At 37.0% G+C, this 22,987-nt stretch overlaps 1 protein-coding gene across 3 annotated transcripts in view; it reads right to left on the bottom strand.

Annotated features, from left to right (window-relative positions):
• ABAT (4-aminobutyrate aminotransferase) overlaps positions 1–22,987 on the bottom strand; it is a 1,409,217-nt gene that overhangs the window by 210,914 nt on the left and 1,175,316 nt on the right. For all 3 annotated transcript variants that reach the window (XM_044089599.1, XM_044089601.1, XM_044089600.1), the window contains one exon: positions 19,507–19,570. In XM_044089599.1, coding sequence (XP_043945534.1) covers positions 19,507–19,570 — 64 coding nt within the window. The remainder of the gene's footprint in view (positions 1–19,506; positions 19,571–22,987) is intronic.

The raw sequence follows: 22,987 nt of genomic DNA, 5'->3' as shown, positions 1-22,987 counted from the left end.
AGAGAGGATTGTTCACCTTACCTTTTAAAATAGCACATTGATGCTCGTAAATTCTTTTTCTCAATTGTCTCTCAGTTTTCGCTACATAAAAACACTGACATTTATCACACACAGCAATATAGACTACCCTTTTTGTTGCACAATTACCATTTCTCAGTTAGATAAAAAGATGGATATCTTTTATATATAAAGTGGAATTTTCTAATATATATATATGACCATTAAATGACCATTTCCACATTTAGTTGTATCTTTCAAATTTAAAGGGGCCTGGCCTGGGGAGCTGGATGTTCAAAAACAAATTTCAAACTTCTCCCTGTCTTTAAAATAAAACAAAGAGTCTCCCCTAAAGTGGTTAATAAATTTGAGTGTGCTCTAAAAATAACCTAATTTTTCATGATAATATCTTTAATTTCCTTAGCTTCACAACCGTAGGGGACCACCATATGGTTAATGAAATTTTCTTCCTTAAAATTGTCCTCAGTAGAAGAGGGGTTCTCCCACATGTTCCCTAACAATGGTTTAAACTTATTACCCCATCCATGTTCCATTTCTACCATAGATCTTCATATCAGATCTACCGGATACCCTCTCTCTAAAAATATTTGGCCAATCTTATCAATTTCTATTGAAAAATTTGAAAATTCTGAACACATTCTAGCTGCCCGAACCATCTGCCCTTTTACGATAGTGTAATGTGGGTGACAACTCCAGTAATCTAAGTAACTATTAGAAAAGGTGTCTTTTCTAAAAATCTTAGAACCAAAACATCCCACTACCACATCCTTATACAAAGTAACATCCAAATAGTCTATACTTGTGCCAGAATGTGTCCCTGTAAATTTGAAAAATGGTGAAATGTTTATCAAAAAATCCATAAATTGCACTATTTCTGGTGGTATTGTTTTCCACTGGATAAAAACATCATCCAGGTAATGATAATAAGCCCGCCACTCGTCTCTGAAATGTGAGTTGAAAATGTATTTAACCTCCCATGTGTACATGACTAAATTAGCATAAGTGTGGGCACAACTTGCCTCCATTGCCACTACCTCTAGCTGTTTAAAATATTCACCATCAAAGGTGAAATAATTGTTCTCCAGAATAATTCCCATGACTTCTAAAATAAAATAAAATTCAACATGGTGTCATCTAATGTCGTTAAAGTCTTAATAGCTTCTGAAAATAAAGCAAGCCCTTTCTGGTGAGGAATAGAAGTAAAAAGGTCTACAACATCAATGGTAGTAAAACAACAATCAGCACTGTAGCAGTCTTGATTTATCTTAGAGAGAAAGTCCCGAGAATCTTTTAAATAGTAATCAATTAGATGAATAGAGTTCTTAAGAATCCTGTCAATAAAGACTCCTAAAGAGTATGTAATATTGTTTTCTGCAGACAGAATCACTATATAGGGTGGTTGTTGGATGTTTTAATGTACTTTCGGAATTCCAAAAGGTGTTGGTATAACTGGATGTTCATTTTTCAAGAAATTAGGCCCTCAGAAATAGTCCTCTATAAGAGGTCGTCTTCTAACAAAAATTGTATCTTCCTGTGAGCTAAAAAAGTTTTGTTCCTAGATGCTGTCCAATATTTGTTGGAATCATAAAAATTGTTGAACATCTGTCCTGTGTAATCTAATTTATGAGCTATAACCACCCCCCCAACCTTTGTCTGGCTTCATAACTCTGAGATTATCATTAGATCTTAGTTGTTTGAGAAGTGTATATTCCTGAATGTCCAAATTATAATACTTTCTCCTACAGTTGTTAGATTAAATAAATGTACTAAACATACTCTTTCAAATGCTGTAATAGTGTGGTGCATGGGTGGATTAAAACAACTCTTTTTCCTAAAAGAATTGATGTTCGTGGGCCCCTTAACCTGGTTCGGGAACAAAACCTGTAGATTTTACTTTCTTGTAAATAATCTTAATTCCATAGCTATTTCAGTATAATGCACCTTAGAGGTCAGAACAAACTTGAATCCTTTTTTAAAAAAGTGTAAAATGTGTCTGATTAATATTCAAATCAGTGTAATTAAAGATGTTAAAACCATTATATGACAACATTTTACCATCCCATGCAGACATACTATTTGCCCTATTAGGGTCTTCCCCGAGTGAATCTATAACTTTTATCTCCTGTTCCTGTAGTTCTGAGTCCAATTCTGATTCTTGCCTTTGTCCCATCCTTCCCTCAGGGAGTGGGACTGGGGTAAAAAAACATTTCTTACTTTGGTTCTTATTAAAGATCCTTTCTGATCTAAGTAGCAGTGGATATTGCTCATCGTATGTTCTATTATCTTCAATATCCCTCTCACCCTGTTCATACATTCTATCCTGATGATCCCCTGCCCCTTCAAAATGGACATCCTGCCCACTTTGTTGTGAAAAAATGAAACCTGCGCCAGTAGATGAAACTGAAAAAGTTTTTTTAACATGTATGCTGTTTTATTTAAGTATTCCTTTTCATTTCTCTATCTAACTTCTTTTTCCATTCAAAATTATCATTCACCTGTTGTTCTGCCGTGTCTAAAATACTTTCATATTTATATACATTAAATTCAAAAAGCAAGTCATTTGTAATTTCATTATTTAAAACATACACTTACTCTAAAAAATCTATTAATGTTTGAGTTGTTTAGTCTAATAATAAAATGTAAGAGTTCTATAGCATGTTTGTCAAACATATCTTTTAAGTCTTTGAGTTCACTTTCATTGATACAAAGTCCATTTGGAAATTTCGACACGCGAAGCCTTTTACTGGGTTGGATTTATTCAAGTCAACCTTTGTTTCTGCACCACATTCCATGCTTATAAACTAATGGTTGTGCATGTGGTCTACATTTATGTACACTACACCACCACACCTTCTTCCACCTAATGTAGGTGTGAATGTCAGGTAAGAATACTGACACAGACAGTCTTTAATAATAGAAAGTAATACGGACTTACCACCATATATTTGATGATCCCCTAGGCCTTCTTTTACAGTGAATGACTATATGGTAAAAAGGAAGAGTTTCTATTAACATATGCATGGCTTGCTATAGAAATGAATGGAGAACTGGGAGAGGTTATACCTAGTTGAGTCAGTGTTTTTGGAATGACTTTGTAGGGCCACACCGAGTTGCCCTGAGTGAGCTTTTTAAAATGGAAGTAAAAAACTGAAACTTTCTCCACCATTAAGAATGATTCTGATTAAGTGTTATCAGGCATCAGGACTAGCCACCCTGGGGTGTGAACCTTCGCTCTAGATAATTGTCACTGTTGAAATGACACCCTGACCCTATGTGCAAAAAATGGGAAAAGGGGTTGTGGATGGATTCTAATCCTTTCTCCCTAAACATCTGACGGAGATGATTTTTACAAAGTGATTTTCTCCCAAACAAATGAAACACTAAGAATTCCTTACTCCTTTCTTCAGAGCAATCAATCTCAATTAACTAAAGTTCTTTTTTATGCACTATATAAAACAGCTAAGTAATTGCAATATCAAAGTCAGTGAATTAAATAAAGTCACAATAAAATAAATGTATGAAAATAAACTAAAAGAATAAACAAATAAGAATAAACTCCCAGATAATGTAGTACTCAGTACAGATGGAGTCATAAGACACAGTTTAATTTCTCCAAGTCTTTTGGGTTTCTAATACCATGATGAGAATGGATGCCATTCCTAACTCAGGGTATAATTAAAGTTCATGAAATTAGTATAGTTTCAGTCCTTGATGTTAGTCAAATGAGCTCTTTGTAGTACCCACAATGTGCTCATAACTGCCTCCTGCAATTCGTACAGAGTTAAATGTACTGGTAGCATATATGTAAGTAAGTCTGTAGATTCTTTTCTACAAGCCCTATCACTCTGACTATTATTGCAACTGTTTGGATATCTTTCTTCCACACTGCTCTTGTTTCTCCCTGTAAACCTTGATATTTTATGAACTTTGTCCGTCTCTGTATGTAAGACACTGTAATCAGTGGGTGTAGCAATTTCAATGATCAATGCTACTTTGTCTTTTTTTCATGGACTAATACATCTGGATTTCTCACAAATGAAAAACAAGAAACCAAACTACTGAAAAGTAGGCGAGGATGAATGCAATGAGAGCCAGCAAACTGACAATAAAATAAAAGAAACTTGCATTTATTAGTAAGCGCTTTCGTTGTGGGTCAGTGCCTCACCTTCATCAGAGTGAAACAAAGTGAAAATCAATTAACATTCTTTATATAGAAAAAATCTAACAACCAATGAATTAAAACCTAAATTAGTTTACCCAATTAATTCTTAAAAGGGAAAGCCTTCGTGCACATTTTTCAAGTAATATACTGGTAAGATACACTGTTTTTAACTTGAAGTCATGTGCAAACATGAACATATTTCCTTTATCTTGTTGAATTAGTTAAAAATAAAAAGCAGCAATACATATTAATTCAAAAAATCCATAATAGTTGCCATAAATAAAAACGACATCAAGCCTTATAGCTAGTTGACTAAGGTAGCAATAGCAAAATTAATGATGAAACTAACTATAAATTAGTTAGTAAATTTAAATAAACAATATATAATAAAAGTCAATTAATTAATTATTATGTATAAATATATATCGCCGATGTAGTTACTAATAAATGAATATATATATATATATATATATATATATATATATATATATATATGTATATATAAATATAAACCTAATAATCTAATAAGATATAAATAAGTAATAATAATTAATAGTAAATAAATACGAATACATCATTATATATGCCATTATGTATAAATACTAGATAAAACAGTACCTGTCAAATAATCATCTCTTAAGGGCATGCAATTTCAAAACACATTTAATAGATAGATTTTCATTCAGCCCTGGTGGAATGGACGCCCCTGTTTTTATTTGCCAAATAAGCTCATCAATTTCTAGTAAAATCTGCCAAGGGCCTCCTCTAATATCATTATCTCGATGTTGTAACACTAAAAATTTAAAAATATGTCCAGGGTATTCTAAAATGTGTTTAGCCAAAGTGTTTTTAATGTCCCCCTTGTTAATGGCATAAAAATGTTCGTACATGCGCTGTTTGAGTTTCCTTTCAGTTTTGCCAATGTAATATGCATTACATTGGCAACATAAGGTTGCATAAACCACACCTTTGCTATCACAATTGAATCTTGAACCAATCATGTATGTTTTGTTATTAATTATACATCTAGTCCCTTCAAATATGTGTTTGCACTGAGGGCAAGTACCACATTTGAACATACCTTTAACCCTACTATTTGGGACTCTTGTCTTTTTCTCAAGTAATGCTTTCAAGTTAAGCCTTCTCCTGTACGTAATACGTGGTTTCTCACCTAATGTTTTAATCAATGTTAATTCTTCTCTAATGACGTTCCAGTTTTTATTTATAATATCCCTGATAAATACATAATCTAGGGAAAACGTTGATAAGAAGCTGGTCATGTAAATCCTATTATTCTTGTTATCCAATAAAGATTCCATTGGCATGGGCTGTTGCTGTAACCCACTAAGTAAAGGCTGAAAGTACCCGTTTTTTCTTTTATGACAAACTTCTTGCTTTATATTATCAATCAAGGAAGCAGGGTAGCCTCTATGCATAAACATGCCTTGCAGGTTTTCACATTCAGTCTCAAACTCATCATCATCAGACACCATTCGGGCTGCCCTAACCATCTGACCTTTTATAATGGCCTTCTTTTGGTGGTAGAGGTGATTACTTGAAAAATGCAAAAAGGTATTTGAATGTGTAGGTTTCCTATAAATCCTACTGATGTACCTACGTTTACATCTGTCATTCACTAAAAGAATGTCTAAATAGTTAATCGAAGTATCATCAATGTTATATGTAAACTCAAGGAAACTTGTCATGGTTGAAATGTTACGGATAAAGGTTGGAATAAGAGTTTTATCTCCTCTCCAATGCAGAACATGTCATCCTGGTATCTTGTATACCAGGAGACATGCTGTTGGTAAAGACTGTTCTGAAATAGTAACTCATTTTCCCAATATGCCATGATGGCATTGGCAAAACTACCCCCACATGGTGACCCCATTGCTACACCCGACTTCTGCAAATACAGTTTTCCCTCAAAAACCATGAAATTGTTTGTCAAAACTATTTCCAATAAGGTTTCGATTACATATATGGTGTTCTCCTCTACTTTTTTAGGACCAAAAGTCCCTGATCCATTTAAGTCCAGTTTCCTGGGGGATAACTGTGTAGAGGTCTTTGATGTCTATGGTAATAAAGCATGCCTCAAGTTGATAGTCTAGTCTGTTTATGGTACTTAAAAAACCCCAAGAATCTTTGCATATCTGAGGCTCGCTATCAACCAATGGTTTTAAAATAGAATCAATATATTTGGCACAACTGTGTGTGATGGATCCCCTACCATCCACTATAGGTCTAAATGGGGGACTATTAAGAGATTTGTGTATTTTAGGAGTACCAAATAAGGCGGTGTTTTGGTGCAATCATTGACAAGTATTGAAATAGATCCTTGTCTATAGACCCCTCTAAAAACAAGTCATCCAATATTGACCTAATTTTTCTATATGCCTGATTGACTTCATTAAGGGACACTCTTTCATAAACGTTTGTGTTAAGATGTTTTTGCATTGCTTCAACGTAAATGAAATTATCCATAAACACAAGCCCTCCTCCCTTGTCGGGATTCATGACCCTGATGTTACAGTCATTAAGTAGATGGAGAAAATCCTGTTCAGAAGCGCTGAGGATGTTTTTAGTTGTTGATAAATGTTGTTTTTTCTCTGAGCTAGCCCTTAGATCCATTTCACAAATCTTTTCAAAAAGGCATAGTCTAGGGTGAAGGGGGGGATTAAACAAACTAGGAACCCTGATAGAACTGGTTTCAGTTGAACTCGCCCCCATGAGCAAATTTAGGTTTAATTTATGCATAAACAGTTTCAAATCAATGATTGTTTTGGCTAAATCCATCCTTTTACCAGGGACGTAAGTTAGCCCTTTAGATAGAAAATTAATCATGTCTTGCTGGATATCAAGGTTTGTATAGTTATAGATTTTAAAGTCACCTTGCGTGCTTACATGTATTGAAGGAGCAATACCATACACCTGGTTTGAAACTGTCACCTCCTTTGTTTCCTCCTGTTCCTTTGATTGCGGTTGGTCCGTTGGTTGTTCTGTTGACCAGACAGATCGGTCCGAAAACCCTGGTCACTATTGTTTTGCTCATCATTGGGGTTAACCACCTGTGGTCGATCATGGTAGTTATCATTGGCATTAGTATCATTAGTGTTGTTGCGATTGATAATTCTTTCGCTACGTCTTAACCCGTTACCTTCATTGTTACTAATATTGTTGAAAGAACGAGCTTGCCCTTAGTCGTGGGTTCCATCAACCCTGTTGTTATTATGTATATCATTTTTGTCAGGGCTACTATTAGATGGAGGCTTAGGATAAGCAATATTTTTCGAATAATCATACAAGTCTCTAGCTATTTTCCTCTTTTTAGTGGCAAGCATTTTATCCATAGTTGCCTGTATGCTTGTATATATTCTACAATAGTCATATTTGTAACGGGAAAAGTCACCATGAGTCACTATAGTATGTTCCAAAATTTCTAAATCACTCTTAAGATTATTAATTTCTTGGTTATAATAATTAATAAGAGATTGTAAAAATTCCATACCTTGCCTGTCAAAAAGTTGGATCAATTCTTTAAAAAATAAAGAATCATGTATTAATCCAGCTGGATAACGCCATTGACGCAAGCCTTTGGGTATGATTTTTTTGGTAATGCACTCTTGTAAATACAATACCTCCAGTTGGAGTTTCCTACATCTGAAAAGCTTGGTGTCGAAAAGGTTAATTTGATCAGAGAAAGAACTCGCCCTCTGTTGTTCTACTGCATCCAAAGGAGCATTGTTGTCATTGTTAGTATTAAAGCTGTATTTGTTGTTAAGAAAAGTACCCATAGATGGTAAAACACTTGCTTGGTGTGTTGGTAAAATTGGCGCAAGTGGTGCTGCAGGTTCAGAATTATCTTCCGAAGTATTGGTAATTGGTGCATTGTGTTGGCTCATTGTTGCATTAATAAAACCAATGTTGTTCCGATTCCTGGTAGGTACTGCATCAAGACTTCCCCTCGTTTCATTGGGTGGGTTCAGACCAAGAGCCTCGACATGTTGGGTTAAAGTTTCAACCCTTCCCAAAAGTAATTGTACTAGCGTGGTTAAGTCGCCAGCAGAATTGTTCTGACTACCGTCAATATTGTCTTCCTGTGTAAACAGGTTTTGCGAAACTGCTCCGGTTCCACTTGCCATATAGTAAAACTCTCACAAACGAAAAACAAGAAACCAAACTACTGAAAAGTAGGCGAGGATGAACGCAATGAGAGCCAGCAAACTGACAAAAAAATAAAAGAAACTTGCATTTATTTGTAAGCGCTTTCGGTGTGGATCAGTGCCTCACCTTCATCAGACTGAAACAAAGTGAATTCCCTTTTAAGAATTAATTGGGTAAACTAATTTAGGTTTTAATTCATTGGTTGTTAGATTTTTTTCTATATAAAGAATGTTAATTGATTTTCACTTTGTTTCAGTCTGATGAAGGTGAGGCACTGATCCACACTGAAAGCGCTTACTAATAAATGCAAGTTTCTTTTATTTTATTGTCAGTTTGCTGGCTCTCATTACGTTCATCCTCGCCTACTTTTCAGTACATCTGGATTTCTCACACACCTATTTTTTTTAACTGTTGGCAATGAGTGAGCCATGTGATATACACTTCATCATTCTGTACAGTGGTATGTGACTCATGTTTCCAATGCTTCTCACCTAATTCTATACAACAGTATTTGCACAATCCCCAGTGTTACAGTCTTGCCACATTACTGTGCCTTACAATGTACAGGACCTCTGCCATAACTGTAGAACACCCAGCAAGATGTGCAACTATTTCCAATTCTTTTTTGCAGAACTTGCATTTGTCTCTTTCTCCCACATGTTCAATGGACTTTGTAAACCAATGTGTACATTATGAACTATCCTGATATACCATTATTAACTTTTCATCTTTTGGTTTTAACTCACCTCTCCTTAACCATTCCTGTGTCAAATCCTGATCAACATGAGGTTGTTCCAAGAGATCTCTAATCCTGTCAGTATATTTATGGCTTTTCCAGATTTCTTTTCTTTTCATCTGATCATTTTCCTTATATACTTTCTTTAGTTTTTTTAGCACATTTATTTGCTGTCTGATGTTTGCCTCTGGTTTGATTCCCATTCCTGCTTGACACCAGAATGCTTCTGTTAAATTAAGCAGAGGACATCTTAGACATCCTCTCCTAATGTTGTAAAACTTTCACCATGTTTGGATCTGATGAGGTCAACGGATATGTATGCAGTCCCACAACTCCAGATCTATACATGTAAGCAAGTTCAAGGAGGCCCATACCTCCTTCAGAAACAGGAATGTAAAATCTTGGTATACACTGACTTTTAAATATCGTTTGATAAACCAGAAGCATTTTTCTTCTTTTCCTGTCCAACTGATCCAATACCTTTTGTAGCAATCAAGCCAAAACTGTAAGCTGGGACAGGAAGAGCAGACTGGTTTATAGTCTGGACTTTATTTTTAGATATCGAGTCTGTTTTCAATATTAGTTTTATTTTTCTGAAGAATTCATTACTGAGTTTTGTTTGCATTTGTTCATGTTTTATCGATGATCCTTTGTCATCTCCCACATATTTATAAACTCTCTTCTGTTCAAGTTACTTTCTTATCCCAGATTGATATTTTCTTTGTACTGAAAGTTTCCTGATTTAAACTGTCCTTTTGCACATTTATCAAGACTAAATAACATTATTATATCATCTGAGAAGTTTTAACTACTTGCAGTTCTGATTTCAACTTCTCATCTGATGAACTATACAGTTTTAGGTCATCCAGAAAAAGTAGATGAGAAATCTTTAAGCAAGGTTGCTTTCTGAGAGACAAAGTGTAATCATGATGTAATCTGTTAAGTAAACAGTTTAATGAGTTAAGAGCAAGACAAAACAGCAGCAATAACAAAGAATCATCCTGGAATATGAGTTTTTATCCTGGGACAATAATTTGCCCTTTGCCATGGCTTAACTGCAAAGTGGTTTGCCACTGTTTCATGGTCACTGTAATGTAACTGATCAATGTAGGATGTGTCTGATATATTTGTAAAAATTCCTTTACCCGTGTATACTGTATGCTGTCAAATGTTTTTCTGTAATCTGTTCATGGCATGTTTAGATTCTTCCCCTTTTTACAAGTCTCTGCTATGGCTTTATTTAGCAAGAAATGGTCCTTCGTTCCATACGGGTTTCTTTTGTTACCATTTTGTTCTACTGCCATGATTGATTTTTTTATACAAATAACAATAAATCTGCCTTCAACAATTCCAGTACCTCATTTGTACACTGTCAGAAGGCAAGTTATTGATCTATAGCTTTTTAGGATGGTTTACAGGTTCATTCTTAAGGAGGAGTATTGTTTTTCCTGCTGTTAACCAGGTTGTTGTCTGTTCAGGATCCACATATGAGAAATTCTCAATCAGGGCTAAATCTTTGTAATAAAGATGTTAATACAGCCAGAAATTAGGTACTGCATCTGGGCCTAGGGTTTACCAATTAGCAGCTTTTACTGATTTTGTTTCATTTTCTCTGGCAGATACTTCATCCCATTTCATATCCTGTAGATTTGTACTCCTTCCTGTTTCTTTTAATTTTTCTATCCATTCAGCATTTTTGTTATGTTCCACATGGTCTTCATAAATATTTCAACAAAATGTATCTATCAATTCATTTTTGGTGGTGTTTCTATTCCATTTGCTTTTTTTCTCAGTTCTCTACAAAACTTTTTGGGTCATCAACAAATAGTTTATTTTGTACTTTTCCTTTATATTTATCTGCATATCGTCTAAGTTTTTCTGTCTGTGCTGATATCTTTAGTTTATTATTTGCAATACTTTATGATAGATAATGGTCTGTTCTAATACTGTGTTTTGCTATTACTGCATGTTTGTGGATCTGTTTGCTCTTCTAGAGTCTTCTACCAGTGACACTTCTTGTCTTCGTTGCTTTATATTTTTCTCTATTCGGTGCTTCCATGATGGCATTTTATTTCTTCCCTTACAGTTCTATGTTTTTGTGGTATGACTTTATCTGCTATGAATTTAGCTGCACAGTATAATATCTTTTTTACTTCTGTTATATCACACACATTTCTGTTAAAAGTCTCGATTACTGTGCTCATCTGACTTGTAATATTTTGGGTCTTATTTGCTTTCTGTAATCTGTTTATTTCATTGATCTTAATATGTCTATCCATCTCTATTAAATCAAACAAATCGTCCCTTAGATCATTTTCATCTCAACTAAGGGCACATTCTTTGCTCTGCTTCCTGTGGTTATTGTATAAAAGCTCCAGAAGATCTTCTTGTGGCATATCCCCTTCAGCTGCGTCCTGTGACATCTGTTGCTTCCACATATGGGAACTCATAGGCCCATCACTCCACAACATTGCCTGCTTCAGAGTTGCCACTGTTTCCTGCTCTTTTCCTTGCTGTGCAACTTCAACTGAACTTTTGTACCAGTCTCCTACTGATGGCAACAGGGCATCATCATGTGGCAAGTCAGCAGATGCCACGTGTTTCACTTGTTTCTCCTTGTTTTGGGGACTCATTCTTCCATCATGCTGTGATATTACCTGCATTAGATTTTCTACACTAAATCCTTCACTTTGTAGGTAATCTATAACTTTAGTTTCTATTTATTTAACTTCCTGATTACTAAACCTCTTTTCTACTCTCTTTTTTTTCGCATTTTTTTGCATGGTGAAATTTTCCTTATCCGGGTGTTTTTGCCTGTATTTGTCTTCAGATATCTTTGGTGCTGCTTTTTGTATGGATTAGTCTTGCTTTCTCCTTTGCATATTTGCTGCACCATATCACATCTCTTTTTCTTTCCCATGTTCATAGTTCTTCTTCAGATGTCTGCTGCTCCACATGTTTCTGCTTAATTTGGGGACTCATTGTTCCATCAGGTCGTGACATTACCTGCATTGGATTTTCTACACTAATGCATTCACGTCACAAATAATCCACAGCAGTGTAGCTAAGGCAGGGCAACTGGTCCTGGTGAAAAGTGTTAGAGAATGTGATCTGAGAGGCTATCCATCATCTTGATTGGTCTTGGTTCAATGCTGGCTTTAAAAAGTCAGTATTGCATTTGTGGTCAAATCTGAGTGCTGAAGCTCTCTGTGTGTGGTCTAATTGTTGCAACCCAGCAAGCATTTTGCCATTGTTTAAATGTATTAAAAAAAAAATCTTTTTTTTTTTTTTAAGTAAAACCTGATCGCTCCATGCTACACTTGTAGCAAGCAGTTTGCTACAGTTTAAATGTAAAAAAAAAAAATCTTTTTTTTTTTTTTTTTAACTAAAATATGAGCATCATAACAATCCACGCAGGCCAGGTGTAAACTGTAGCAACTGTTTGCTACAGTTTAAAAGAAAAAAAATATTTATTTATTTATTATTATTTTTATATAATGCAAGGAATTACTATTTTTATATAATGCAATGAAGGACAGCTGTGGACTGGGCATATAAACAGGACCTGAATGGCTGGGGCAGGGGAGATTATCTTTTATCTGATCACCTGGTAAGTGGGTGTGTCAGTAAAAGGGCAAGATGTTTTATTTTTTGTTCTTCATTTGAAGAGCTTGAGGAGGAATGTTGTGTGTGTGTGTGTGTGTGTGTGTGTGTGTGTGTGGTGGGGGGGCATAGACTGTGTACTATTTGCAAGAAGCATCCTGCAAGCTCTGCAGAAATCCTTTTTTTTTCTTGTGCTTCACATGACAAGCTGAGGGGGTGGGGCCAGCCCCAGGTGCTGGTTGAGCCAGCTATGCCTATGATAATCCTTAACTTCAGTTTCTATTTGGTTTAACTTCTACCTTACTAATTCTCAGTTCTACATTCATCCTTTATTTTCTTATTTATGTTTTATTGTTTCCATGTCTGGGTGCCTTTGCTAGTATTTCTCTTCAAATATATTTGCAGCTTCTTTTTTGTATTAACTAGTTTGACTTTCTCCTTTAAATAAATATTGCAGCATATCAGATTTTTTCTTTCCCATGTCCATGTTTCCTTTTTTAACACCTTTCAAAAATGTCTGAATTTTGTTCTTCACATTTTTGCACTTCCTGTGTTGCTTCTTTTCCAGGTGCCCCAAACATTCTTCACTCTTTAATTTCTCTAAATCTTTGGGGTTTCTAATACCATGATGGGAGTGGACTCCATTCCTAAGTCAAAGTACAATTAAAGTTCATGAAATTAGTATTGTTTCAATCTTTGATGTCAGCCAGAAGTGCTCTTCACAGCACTCACAGTATGCTGAGCAATGACTCCTTCTACAATTCGTATGGAGTTATATGTACTGATAGCATATCTAAATATGACTGTAGATTATTTTTTATTATCCGTTACTCCTATTACTATTTGAACTGTCTGGGTATCTTTTTTCCACATTGCTCTTATTTCTGCCTGCAAATCCTGATATTTTATGACTTTGTGTCTCTCTGTACGCAAGACACTGTAGTCACTGGGTGTAGTGATTTCAATGATCAATGCTACTTTTGTCTTCTTTTCATGGACCACTATATCTGGTTTTCTCGCATTTATCTTTTGAACTGCTGGTAATGGGTGATCCCATGTGACATAGACGTCATCATTTTCTATGATGCTTTGTGGCTGATGTTTCCAGTGTTTTTCTGCTACTTGAATGTTATGTTTGCACAATCCCCAGTGCAACAGTCTTGCCACACTATTATGCCTTTCAGTATACAGTCCTTCTGCCATTAGTATATCACAACCAGCAACAAGGTGTGTAACTGTTTCCAATTCTGTTTTACAAAACCTACATTTGTCTGTTTCTCCCACATGTTCAATGGACTTTGTAAACCAATGTATATGTAGCCCACTATCTTGGGCTGCCAGTATTAACCTTTCATCTTTTGGTGTGAATTCACCCCCCTCTCCTTAACCATTCCTGCATTCGACCCTGATCAACACAAGGTTTTTCCAAGAGTTTTCTACACTTTCAACTATATTTATGCATTTTCCACATTTCTTGCCTTCTCATTTGATCCTTTGCCTTATATTCTTTCTTTTGTTTTTTGGTACATTCAGTTACTGCCTGATTTTTATCTACTTCTGGTTTAATTTCCATTCTCGCTTGACGCTGATATGCTTCTGCTAGACTATAATGTGAATTAATCTTAGATTTATTCTCCTCATGTTTCAAAACTTTCAATATATTTGGCTCTTGTGAGGTTAGCAGATATCTATCCTTGTGAGGTTAGCAGATATGTATCCTTGTGAGGTTAGCAGATATGTATCCTTGTTAGGTTGGCAGATATGTATCCTTGTGAGGTTAGCAGATATGTATCCTTGTGAGGTTAGTTGATGTAACAAATGTAAATAAATAAATAAATGCATGCAGTCTCACAACTGCAGAGCTTTACTTATAATCAATTTCAAATAGGCCCATACCTCCTTTGGAACAGGGAATACATAATCTTGGTATGCACTGATCTTTATAAATCATTTGATGAGCATGAAGCATCCTCCTTGTTTTCCTGTCTAATCTGTCCAACACCTTTTGGGGCCATTCAATCACTCCAAAACTACAAGTTAGGACAGGAAGAGTAAATTGGTTTATAGCTTGAATTTTGTTCCTAGATTCTGTTTTTAGGATTAATTTAAGTCTTCTAAAATATTCTTCACCTGTGTAATGTTTTTCATGGATCTAGTGTATTAATCAAATAAAATCTGCATTTAAAGTTTTTAAAAGTTTTCTTGTAAAAGTATTTTTCTTTCCTCTAATTTCTCTCTTAATCTTTCTGAATATTTTCTATTTGGAAATTCTGGTCTTCCAGCAAAATAGTTGTGTCTTTCGGCTTTTCCCGGTTAGGGGTCGCCACAGCGGAACTTCAGTCCGCTAATGATTGGCAGTAGATTTTTACATGCTGAGTTGCCGGCCCTGACGCACAACCTTCAATGGAGGTACGCCCATTCATGCATGTCTCCACACAGAAGACACTCTAGCTGAGAATCGAACAGGACAATGTCTTAATGTGAGGCGACAACGCTACCGCAGCACCACCACCACAGTTGCCTCTTCCAGCATAATAGTAACAATAGATAATTTCCTTACCCTCAAAAGTCCACTCTGTCATCTTTATGGCTCTTTTTTGGTCTGTCAGCTTTTGTGGACTACTAATTCCTTCTACAATGGGGGTGGAGGGCATCCTCCCCCTGAGGCTGGTATAACCCGGTTGTAGGAATGTTTCCATGTCTTAAAGATTCCACACTGCCATTTTTTCTCATTCTAGCACCAGTGCATATACTGGGATTGCTCACTTTTTTTATCCTGGGACCTATGCACTCAGCTGTCTTTTTTAATTTTTTTTTTTATCCTACCTCTCTCCATGATATATGCTACATAAGGCACAGTCTGTATATCAGTGTCATCTTGATGAGATTTAGTGAAAGGGCCCACCAAGTGAAGGTGTTCACCAAGACGTAAGGATAATTCAGGTTCAGAAATATTATTTTCCTTTTCTTGTTGCATCATTTCTTCGTTCAGACACCTTCTTCTATCCATTCAAGACCCCCTTTACATCTGCATTCGTACTCAGCACATACGGAACCTGGAATTCCCCAAGGATCTATTCTTGGCCCTCTTCTCTTCACCATCTTTGTTAATGATCTGCCCACAATCACCCCCCATGCCACATGCATTCAATATGCAGATGATTCGACTATCATCAGCACTACCTCCAACCTGGCAGACCTCACTGCTTCAACCCAAGACACCTTCAACCTAATAGAAAAATGGTTCTGAAGTCGTCAACTAGTCCTCAACCCCAACAAAACACAACTACTTACTTTCTCACCCACTAACAAGACTCTTCCCCCCACCTTCTCTATTACATCCTCCAATGGAATCACTATATCACCAGAAGCTCACTCAAAGCTATTAGGTGTTACCATTGATAACTCCCTTAAATTTGACACCCATTTCAATCTAACCATCAAAACCATCAATAAAAAGCTTGGCTCTCTCTATAAAGTAAAACACTTTCTCACTCCTCATGCTAAAATTACAATTGCCAGCACACACCTACTATCAACTCTTTTCTATGCCTCCCCTTTTTACAAACCTAAACAAGACAACCCTTAACAAACTTGCTTCTTGTTACAATCACATAGCTAGATTTGCCACAAATTCCACCTTTAGAACGCACCACTGCACTAACTTGAAGCAACTAGGGTGGTTAGAGTTTTCCAGCCAACTCCATTTCAACCAACTCAAAACGGCTCACCAGATACTGTATCACCCAGAGAAAACACCAGCTCTGAAAAACATCATTCACCCCTATATTAACCTGCAATCTTTACTTTCCTCCAATAAGATCTTAGCTCAAACTACCAAAGCCAATAATTCTGCTGGGGATTCTCTATTCTCGAACTTTGTAGGTAAAATGTGGAACTCCCTACCGACCATGCTCACCTCAGAACCTTCACTCCTGCAATTCAAAAAAAAAGCTTAAACCCCATCTCAATACTCTCTGGCAATGTCCCTGTTCCAAACCTGATTAACCACTATCATTTACCCTTCTCTTACCTCACTATCCGTAACCGCTTTTTAACAAGGCACCTCGCCTTTGTAACTGACCTATGTTTTTTTATATGCTGCTGTTATTTTTTTCCCAAGATGTGATGTATCTTTATATTGTATTTAGAAGTCAACTATCTTCCTTTTTTGCATTAACAACGTTCATATGTCTGTTATGTACCTGGAGCTTTTCTCCCCGGGCCTCCGCTGAAAATGGACATGTATCCAGTCGGACTCTCCCGGTTAACAAATATAAAATAAATAAAATAAATAAATAAAATTCAATAACGCCTACATTATGTACACCATTCTAAGAGAACAAACAACACAGGCATAACTCGTGGGTCTAGTTCTAAATCACAGTGCTTACAAGATCGATGTTTAAAATCCAGAGATGAAAATCATGAAACCACGCAAATGCCAATCTTGGATTTCTACTAGGGTAAATAAACACTTGCCCTTTTTGCCACTGTAGTGTGATCCCAGAGTTGGTATATATAGTTAGGAGGGGTGTGGATGGCACAGATCCTCACATTGGGGGGTGGGGGGGCATAGTCCCCCACCTAGGTGGGTTTTACTTAACTTGGTGTGAGTTTCATTTCCATTTCACCAAGTGTTTACTTACCCTAGTAAAAATCTGACATTTGGGTTTCCGCAGTTTCATGATTTTTGTCTCCGGATTTTAAATGCTGATATTCGAGGTGTTGGGATTTAGAAGTAGATCCATAACTCACACCTTTTTCCTCCTAATTTTAGTTTTCCTACTGATTTTCTTGGAGCTTTAAATACTGACAGGCATTTAGTGCAATATTTTTGAGTGACTAGAAAGCACAAACTATGTGGTAGGGATGTTCCTAAATACATCATGTACACTTAGTGTAGGCTTTATTGAATCTGGGCCAGAGTCATAATACTAATATGCAATAATTGATGTTAACTTAAGCTCAAAGTTACAAATAAAAAAGTCCAGTAAGATTTAATTTAATTTGATATACAATGGCTACATATTGTAAAATATAACATCTTAAAACTTCAGTTGCATGGTCAAATCAAATGTGACAAGCTTATAACAGTGAATGATGCGATAAATATAGCAACGGATGACAGACCCATGAAAAGTTTGTAACAATACAGTTACTGGATATTCAACCAACAGCAACAATAACATTCAACTACAGAGACTATGAATCCTTCCAAGTAAATTCCAAGGTAATGTTACTTTTTTACGCAGTGTCTTTAAAATGTGATCCAGGCAAAAGGTGAAACCTAAATCTGGCAACAAACACTTGACAACGGTTAAATAAAAATGTAATGGTCAGTAGTCAAAAAAGTTAATTAAGGGAAACTAGGAAATACAACTGCAACAAGCAGACCTTGACTAGATCCCAGCCAAACTAAGAATGACAATGACAAACCCCAAACCAGTTTAGCAAATTTTTGTGCTGTTTTGCGCACATGTTCTTCCATCAGAGAGTTGGTGTGATTGGTTTGTATGCAAATGAATTAAAGATCAGTATGATTTGCAATAGGAAAGCATTAATTCTTAACTATTAATAAGTTTATGTACAAGATATTTTATCAACAGTAATGGGGAGGACACATCTTACCATGATAAAGTGAAAGCAAAAATCAACAATCTGTTTCTGAACAGCTAAAAGGGCATGCCACAGCTGTTTTCAATTAATCTTTTAACAATAATAGAGTGCTATTCCAGTGTGACAGAAAATTCAGAGATAGCCTAAAGTGGAAAAAGTTGCAGCAGTCCTGAAGAAAGATTGGGAGCACTGAAGAACATCTTCACTATCCTGTGTGGCATTTACTCAACTGCATAAAGTAAAGAATCTGGAGGTTGTATTAACTCAACTGCACAAACACACATTCGTGAAAGCAATGCAATTTATTTTTTCCTTAAATCAGAAGCAAAATGATGCATGTAGCTTCCCTGGGAACATTTTTCAAGTATGGTAAACCTGTTTACCATGTCAGACCACTGATTCTGGCCTTTGCATGGTTCAATGCAGTTATTCATCTACCCATGCAAAAAAGCATACTTTCTGAAGGCAATGTAATTTTCAAAATCAAGAACAAAATACTGTATGTTGCTTCTCTGTGATCATCTTCGTTACTTTAAACCATTTAATAATATTTTCAGTTGTCTGCTAGTACTTCTGACAGTGCTTGTGAAACCATCCAAGTGCACAGGGGAAAATAATATCCACGGCCCCAAGGTATCAAGAGACAGCAGACAGTATGGCAGGCATCAGCAGCAATCTGTCCAGTGGGCATGTCAGTGGCAGTAAAAATGCAGTGCACAATAGAAAGTGCCTTTATTAATGATGTGTGTGGACCATTACCCCTTTTACAGTGTCTAGGGAATATTGTCTAAAACATATAATAGAGCATAAGTGTGACTACAGCAGCATGCAGGATTTCCTTTACACTGCAGCACAGTTGTACTTATTAAGCATGCACTGTATACCTAGCGTAACACTTATTACGTCCTCTTCCCACATGCACTCATTTATTGAAGTTGTGAGCATGATGGTTCATACTTCTCCTTGCCCACAGGGAATTTGCAACAATCATTTGTTTCTGCAGCTGAATGTCACTTCAGCCATATACCCCCAACCAAATGTACTGCAGGGAAATGTCTTGCCACCTACAGCCTGAACCCAGTAACCAGTCTTAGATCTGAACAGCAAACATTCACATACAGACTACTTTAACATGCACTGTGAGAATCAAAGGAAGATGGGAACAAAATGGCACTGAAATGAATTTAGTGAAACTGGTTCTTACCCATTGTTCTTCCATGGAAGCCTCCCATATAGGACAGAATGCTGAATTCTGGGCAGCCGGGGGCCTAAAGATGAATAGAAGTTACTCAGTGCAGATTATGGACAGGCTGATTAATGCAGAAGCTGGGGTGCTCCTCCAGTTTATTTACAGAGACCAATCCCAGAAACATAACTATCAACTTGACCATGATTTTATGAAGTTCAAATCATTGTTCTAGTCCTTAGGAAATGGTCTTGTTAACCAGAATAATAACTTTTCACATTTCATATAACTATGTTGGTACACAACATCCCCTTAAAGTACTGCAGAAAATAAATTAAAAATCTTATGCAGTCAAATTACACATTTCCTGTGCTGTTCACTGAAAAGTTTGTTATGCTGTCCTTAACTTTAAGGAACAGTACTACATTTACATGATAAAAAATTGAGAGATATGCTTCAAGTATGGCTGTGAGCAGAAGAAAATTCTGTTAACTCAAATTACAAAACAATTTTTCTTACAAGATAACTCATTTTAGTATGAAATAATTCCTTCTAACTTTCAGAGTATACATGTTGTTACACAGCTTAGTTCCTCAGATAACTCACAGTATCATAATAATATGATATATAACGATATGGCATCAACGTATTTTATGCTACCACTGTTTACATAACTTGATTTACAAGTATTTTTCCCAATATTATGTTTAACTGTTTCTGTTGGGTCACCCTGGCATCTAACCTCATTACATAAGTTATACCAGTACCTGAACAACTTAGCCAGCAGGAGTTGTGTAGGCCTGTCACTTTGCTGCTGCCAAAAAGTTGTCACACAGGCTTGTAACAGTGTAAATCTCTGCAGCTCATGCTGGCAACAGTCATTATCCAGTCAGCCATAATGTGTCAGATTCTGTGTCTTCTCCAAAGAAGTCAGCAGATGAGAGGCAGAAAAATTCTAATGCAAGTACTTATTGTCTCAAACTAAACATCAAGTTAAGTTCATTAAATAGCAGCTGCATATCCCATTGCACCAATCACACACACACACACACACACACACACACACACACACACACACACACACACACACACACACACACACACACACACACACACACACATAATCACACTGTTAAATCTTAGACATAAACATACATAAAGAAATATGGATTCCCATTAAAACTGATATAATCTTTTTATGCATTGTAATCCTCATTTATTTTGCTGTCAGCGTACTGCAAATGTATATTTGAACTATATTTTAAGATTCACATCTTATTTGAAAGGTAACCTTGAGAATCTAACTACTAATACAAAGTTTAGACTTAAGGGAAAAGCAACAGATTTATAATAGTTTCTTGACAGGGTCAAATTTCTTTGTCAGAAAACCCTATGCAGGATATTATTTCCTTTACAACATGTTGTCATAGACATCCCCTCAAAGGAATATTTTGAAGTGTCTGATTTGATCTACTGACAAAAATTTCATGCATCCAGTTTGCTGACCCTTATCACAATTTTGCCACTGTAGTTTACATGAAGAGGCAAAAATCTTTAAATTTACTTTCTTGCAGAGTGCTGTAGAGGGCTGTGCCCCTTTATCTTTCACCCACAATCAATAAATATAGTGCCTCCAAGATTACATAACCTGAGGAAAACAAAATGACTTATGGTATCTATCTACCTTTCTTTCTTTTTGTGACAATTTTACTCTCACAGGGCCTGTGGCCTATTTGTGGGGATGGCGTAAGGATAACTAACCAACTAGCTAAACAGATGGGAGAAATTTAGCCAATACACACTTCTTCTTTCGGCTTTTCCCAGTTAGGGGTCACCACAGCGGATCACCTGTCCGCTCATGATTGGCAGTGGAGTTTTACAGTGTTGAGTTGCCAGCCTGGCACCCAACCTTCCACTGAAGGCACACACAAGCAGAACTCACGCCTAGGGCCAATTTAGAGTGTCCAATCCACCTACAGCATGTCTTTGGGATGTGGAAGGGAACTGGAGCACCCAGAGGAAACCCACATGACCACAGGGAGGACATGCATACTCCGCACAGAAGGCACACCAGCCGAGGATTGAACCAGAGAACCTCTTGTTGTGCAGTGGCAATGCTAACTGCTGCACCACTATGGCCACCCTTGGCCAAGACACACTGTTTATTTATTTTATTTTTTTAACTCTTTACTGGTTCTGTTGGAGCCAGAGAGCAGAGGTAATAGCACTGATTAAGGGCAAGCATGTCTGATAATTGTTTTTCTGTTAGATGGTTCCAGAGTCAGATAACAAGAAAAGGAGCTGTGTTCAATTAATACAATGGATGTGGAATGCATTAATGGTCTGACAAAGTGACAGTGCAGGATGTACCAAGGTGAATACCTGTAGTATCGGGCAAGTAATGTTGTTATTGTACTGTAGGGGCGCTATGGGGAATTAGCAACATGTAGTGTTGGTTCTGTATTCTCTGGTAACTTGTTGTTTCCGGTGTATGTATGGCTATGGAGAAGTTGTGAACATGTAGCATGGGTGCGCACCTGGAGGCTCTTAATAAAGAAAGGCCTTACAACTCCAGAACCGTGTGGTCTCCTTATTTCCCAGGATATAACATACTGGCGACGAGGATGGGATGCCTCCGAGTCCGCTGCGAGTGAAAACGGCGGGGTGCAGTTGATGTCGGACGACGAAGAGACTGGGCCTGCCGGAGTTATGTCTGGTTCCATGTTGGGGTCGCTGGTTGTATACGACTGTCAGACCCAGACCTGGGAGGAGTATTGTGAAGTGTTGGAACATTTTTTTGAAGCAAACCAGATAATGGATGCGGGCCGGAAGCGAGCCATATTGCTGAGCTCGGTGGGCAGCAAGACGTACAGTCTGATGAGGAACTTATTGAGTCCTGATAAACCGGGGGATAAATCGTTCACGGAGTTGACGAGCTTGCTTCAGTCACATTATAACCCGAAGCCGAGTGCAATAGTCCAAAGATTCAAGTTAAATTCAAGGACTAGAATGGCCAATGAAATGGTAACGGAGTATGTCGCAGTGCTGAGGGAACTGGTGCAACACTGTAATTATGGGGAGAGACTGACAGAAATGCTACGAGATAGGCTCGTATGTGGCATTGCAGATGACCGCATACAACGCAGATTGTTAGCGGAGCCTGAGTTGTCGTTTGAAAAGGCCTTGAAGTTGGCACAGGCCATCGAGACGGCGAATAAAGACATTCGTGATTTACAACCAAGAACCATCGAAGGGGTGGGGAGCAGGGGTGCTACCCCACTGCCAGTGCATAAAGTGGTCGTGGAGCATAAATCACAAGGGAAGTCTGGTCAGTATGCCTGTTACAGGTGTGGCGGGGAACATCTGTCAAGGAACTGTCGTTTCTTAAATGAAAAATGTCATGCTTGCGGGAAAAAGGGCCATGTGAAGAAAATGTGCCGATCAATGCCCTCTAGGGACCAGCCGAGAAAGGGGGAGGAAAAGAGCAGTATGATGGACA

This window comes from Protopterus annectens, chromosome 12.part0 (genome assembly GCF_019279795.1).
Source record: "Protopterus annectens isolate FY-2018-M chromosome 12.part0, PAN1.0, whole genome shotgun sequence".
In the NCBI taxonomy this organism is placed as follows: Eukaryota; Metazoa; Chordata; order Ceratodontiformes; family Protopteridae; genus Protopterus; species Protopterus annectens.
Note: the sequence above shows the minus strand (reverse complement) of the source record. Positions and strands in the feature narration are given on the sequence as shown.